Genomic DNA, 3,594 nt, shown 5'->3' with positions numbered 1-3,594 from the left:
TATTAAATTATAATGTACACATATCAATTTAAAGTTAACCCCCTCTGCTGAGTTTTTATTGTATGACTAACTTCTGAACTACCTTTTGCTTTTTGTATTACAACGAATTTCCTGTTTGATATACTTACTTTACTTTTGTACACTCCATCTTTTTCCTTTAAAACAATTAATAAAGATAAACTAATATTAATACTATTCCTATAACACGAAGCTCCGGATTGGCTGTTGAAATTTCGCTCAATACGACTCCAAGCACTTTCCTTTTCCTTCCATGTAGAGGCATCAGTTTTTTTGTTCTCTATTACAGCTCTTTCTTCATAAATGCATTGAAAGAGCAATGTTTTCTCGTTTGGTGAAAAGTTGGGATTTCTTTTCTTCATTTTGTCTGCCATTTTGTTTTAACAAAAAAACAAACAATTTTAGCACACAATAAGAACTAGCAATTAACAAAACACCACCGTTTCAATTTTGTGAATGTTTTGGACTCAATATTTTATTTTTTCAAAAAATTACGAAGCACATAACTTTTCGAAATTCTCAACCACGACCAGGCAAGTTCACGCAAACTAACATAGATCATTATTTGCTCCATTATAATCCTGCAAGTATCTATTGAATGTTCTCTATTTATTGGAAGCTACTTTTGAAGTATTGGAACCGATGACTTTGTTAAAAGTTTAAATTTGTATACAAATGTGAATTGATGCTATCTCTTCTTCTGCAAAAGTCAACTGTACAAAACTTTACGCCGAATTAAATGCATAATTATTTAAGAGTTACTACTTTCGACCATTTCATAAATATTAGTTGATACAAGCGATTTAAATCATTCAATAACTTTTTGTGCACTGTTTGGGAATAAGATACTTCAGCGGTTCTTAAACTCAGAACTCAAATACATTGCGGAACTCCTAACTCTAACTCCTAACATATAACAAAAAGTGAAAACAACAACATTTTAAAAGTTCAGGGTATTCACTTCAAACACCAACTCAAAATTCGCGCAATGATACAAAATCAATCAAGACGATGACGAACTCTGCGGATCTATGAGAGATTCGTTGTCTTGTACACATTGTGCCTGGCCTTACAATAGAAATGGATTTTGTATCCAATCAATGCCAGTAGTTTGGGAAAGTAATCCAACATACGTTTTTGTAGACTTACCGAATGTCCTGCTATCAGATTCCCAGTATCTGCTCTGAGCTCTAAAAGTTTTCTTGCAAGAGTACTTGTAAAATTTTAAAACATTCAATACTGCTTTTCAGTGTACAAGAACACCAAGGACCTTGTTTTAATTTCAACATTTTAAACAATCCATTTCTTCTCTAATCACATTCGGGCTTAACCTTATCAAATAAAAAATCTACCAAATGAAAAAAAGAAACAATCTTTTCAAGTAGAAATCCATAACTATCCCTCAGACTGTGAACTTCTGGACACCCCTCAAACCCCTCACGATTCTCTTAAATAGAAAAAAAACATTTAAAAGAATTTCATAGAATTTTAATTTAATCGTCGACAAAAAAGAAAGAAAAAATCTTAATTTAATCCCAAAACTTAAGCAACCCATCCCATCCGGCCGTGACCACTTTGCTCGGTTCGTGAGGATGCCAAAGTGTACTTATGCACACTCCTTCGTGTGCTTGCCATTTTTTGTACATTTTTGTTGTCTTCCAATCCCAAATGTAACACTTTCCGTCACCATCGCCCGATATCAGATAACTCATGTCCGGGGAGAAGTCCAAATTACACGCATAACCCGAAACCATATGCCCCGAGAAGGACTTCTTTCGATTCATCTTGAATCGATTGAGCGCCGAGAATATCACAATTTTGTTGTCCAAACTCTGGCAGGCCAACCATTTGCCATTGGGAGCTAAGGTTACGGCAGGCATGGAGTGCATTGTAGGATCGGCGATGTATTTCATGTCCACTGGGATGTCCCATTCCCAGATGCGCATACTCTTGTCATCTGATGTTGTGACGAATCGACGATTCTCATCGACGAATGTGATTGTGTTTACTGCTCCCAAATGGCGATCGTATTCCTGGACAATGTCACCACTTCGAGTGTCCCACTGAAATAGAAAATAAAAAACAAAACAATTAAGATTGAATTGAGTCACAAGGGCAACAAAATCTTACACAAATAATCTTCTTATCTGAGGTTCCAGCTACGAACAAGTGCTGCTTCCCATTGTCGGGATGGAATTTCACACAGAAAGGCATTTTTCTAGCTGTGAAACGCGACACAACATCTCCAGTCTCTGCGTCCCAGAGTTTGATGTACCTGTCGTAAGAGGCCGAAAGAAAATGAGTTCCCTTATTGTTCCAGCCGACATCCTTGATGGCTTGTCTGTGGCCGAAGTAGGTACGAATGCAACGACGTTCTCCATAAACCTCCCACAGCTTGACGCGACAATCCATGCTGCCAGAGAGCAGAAGATGAGCAGTTTTTGGGAACCATCTGATCGATGAAATGCCTTTGTTATGTCCCTGCCAAGTGTGAATGTGTGCTTTGGGCAGGAAGCATTTTGTTGGAGGTACATTTGATCGTAAATTGACTCCGACATCGTGTGGAGCGTGAAGGTACGAGCGTCCCTGATAATCAACGGCGTCTTTGACTGAAAACAAACAAACAATGATTCATTAAACCTTATTTGTTCCATCAACATCGAACTTAAAAAACACTTACTGTGTAAAATGGATTTTTCTTCGAGTGGTTTGTCTTCTGGAATCCGTCCACGCTTGTGTCTCTTTGCCAAGATCTCGTCCAACTCAGCCTTTTCCTCGTCAGTTGGCTTGGCGACAGTTTGTTCATTTTCATACCTACCCCATGGACCAACGAATCCTTCAACATCCTCTGGACAATCATTCTTCTCTTGTTTTCTCTTCTTCTTCGGTTTGGGTGACTCAAAGACAGTCTTGCCGTCAGTGTTATAGGCCTCCTGCAGATCCCCAACATAGCTCTGGCCATCGGCCGTCTCATCAGTGGACGGATCCATGGCATATCCATAGGTATGGAATGTGCGTCGCTGGTTCTCAAATTGAAAGGCGTTTATGTGCGCTTTCTCTAGGAAACCAGCGAGTGTATTTTTGGCGGCGCGTTCTTGATTCGTTTGGTTGGGTTTCTCGGGACCCTGAACGGGTGTGTAGAGTTCTTCATACCTGGGATTGTAGAGAACTTCTTTAAGGGAAGGATCAACTACACGGGGAACAGCTACGGCTCCGAGAGGTATGACATCAGGTGCTGCACACACAGCTAGAGTTTTGGCCACTGAATTTTCTTGGTCTGTTACTGGCTTCAGATGGATGGTGGCTTCTTCAGGTACCTCTTCATCGGAATCACTTCCACTCGAACTACTCCCATAGTTTTTTAATCCTAACATTATTTTTGTAGGGGTGTTTTTTTGAAGAAATTAAAATTTTATGCGTAGCAAACAAAAATATTAAACGTTTTCTTCTCAACAAAAGCAGCGTTGACGTTTCGTCGATGACATTTTTCTACTGAGAAGTAAAATGACAGAAGACAGAAGAAGAATTGACATATAGATTGTCGGCAAGGTTGTTTAACTTCATGATGTCGATAAG

General features: G+C 39.0%; 1 protein-coding gene across 1 annotated transcript; it reads right to left on the bottom strand.

Moving 5' to 3' along the window:
* Positions 1-1,484: 1,484 nt before the first annotated feature.
* LOC129941057 (pre-mRNA-processing factor 17) lies at positions 1,485-3,517 on the bottom strand. The gene is made up of 3 exons (XM_056049602.1): positions 2,699-3,517; positions 2,149-2,627; positions 1,485-2,081 (listed from the first exon to the last, which is right to left on the bottom strand). Exons 1-3 carry the CDS (start codon positions 3,390-3,392, stop codon positions 1,548-1,550), a joined length of 1,707 nt encoding a protein of 568 aa, XP_055905577.1. The 5' UTR covers positions 3,393-3,517; the 3' UTR covers positions 1,485-1,547.
* Between the last annotated feature and the right edge of the window lie 77 nt (positions 3,518-3,594).

The sequence above is a fragment of the Eupeodes corollae genome, chromosome 1, assembly GCF_945859685.1.
Source record: "Eupeodes corollae chromosome 1, idEupCoro1.1, whole genome shotgun sequence".
In the NCBI taxonomy this organism is placed as follows: Eukaryota; Metazoa; Arthropoda; class Insecta; order Diptera; family Syrphidae; genus Eupeodes; species Eupeodes corollae.
This window is presented reverse-complemented; position numbering and strand designations above follow the sequence as displayed.

Excerpts from the sequence above, each read along its gene's own strand:
- LOC129941057 (XM_056049602.1), bottom strand. The coding sequence starts at position 3,392 with ATGTTAGGATTAAAAAACTATGGGAGTAGTTCGAGTGGAAGTGATTCC. Across the intron at positions 2,628-2,698 it reads AGAAAAATCCATTTTACACA|TCAAAGACGCCGTTGATTAT; the intron begins GTAAGTGTTTTT and ends GTTTGTTTTCAG. Across the intron at positions 2,082-2,148 it reads CAGATAAGAAGATTATTTGT|TGGGACACTCGAAGTGGTGA; the intron begins GTAAGATTTTGT and ends TTTCTATTTCAG.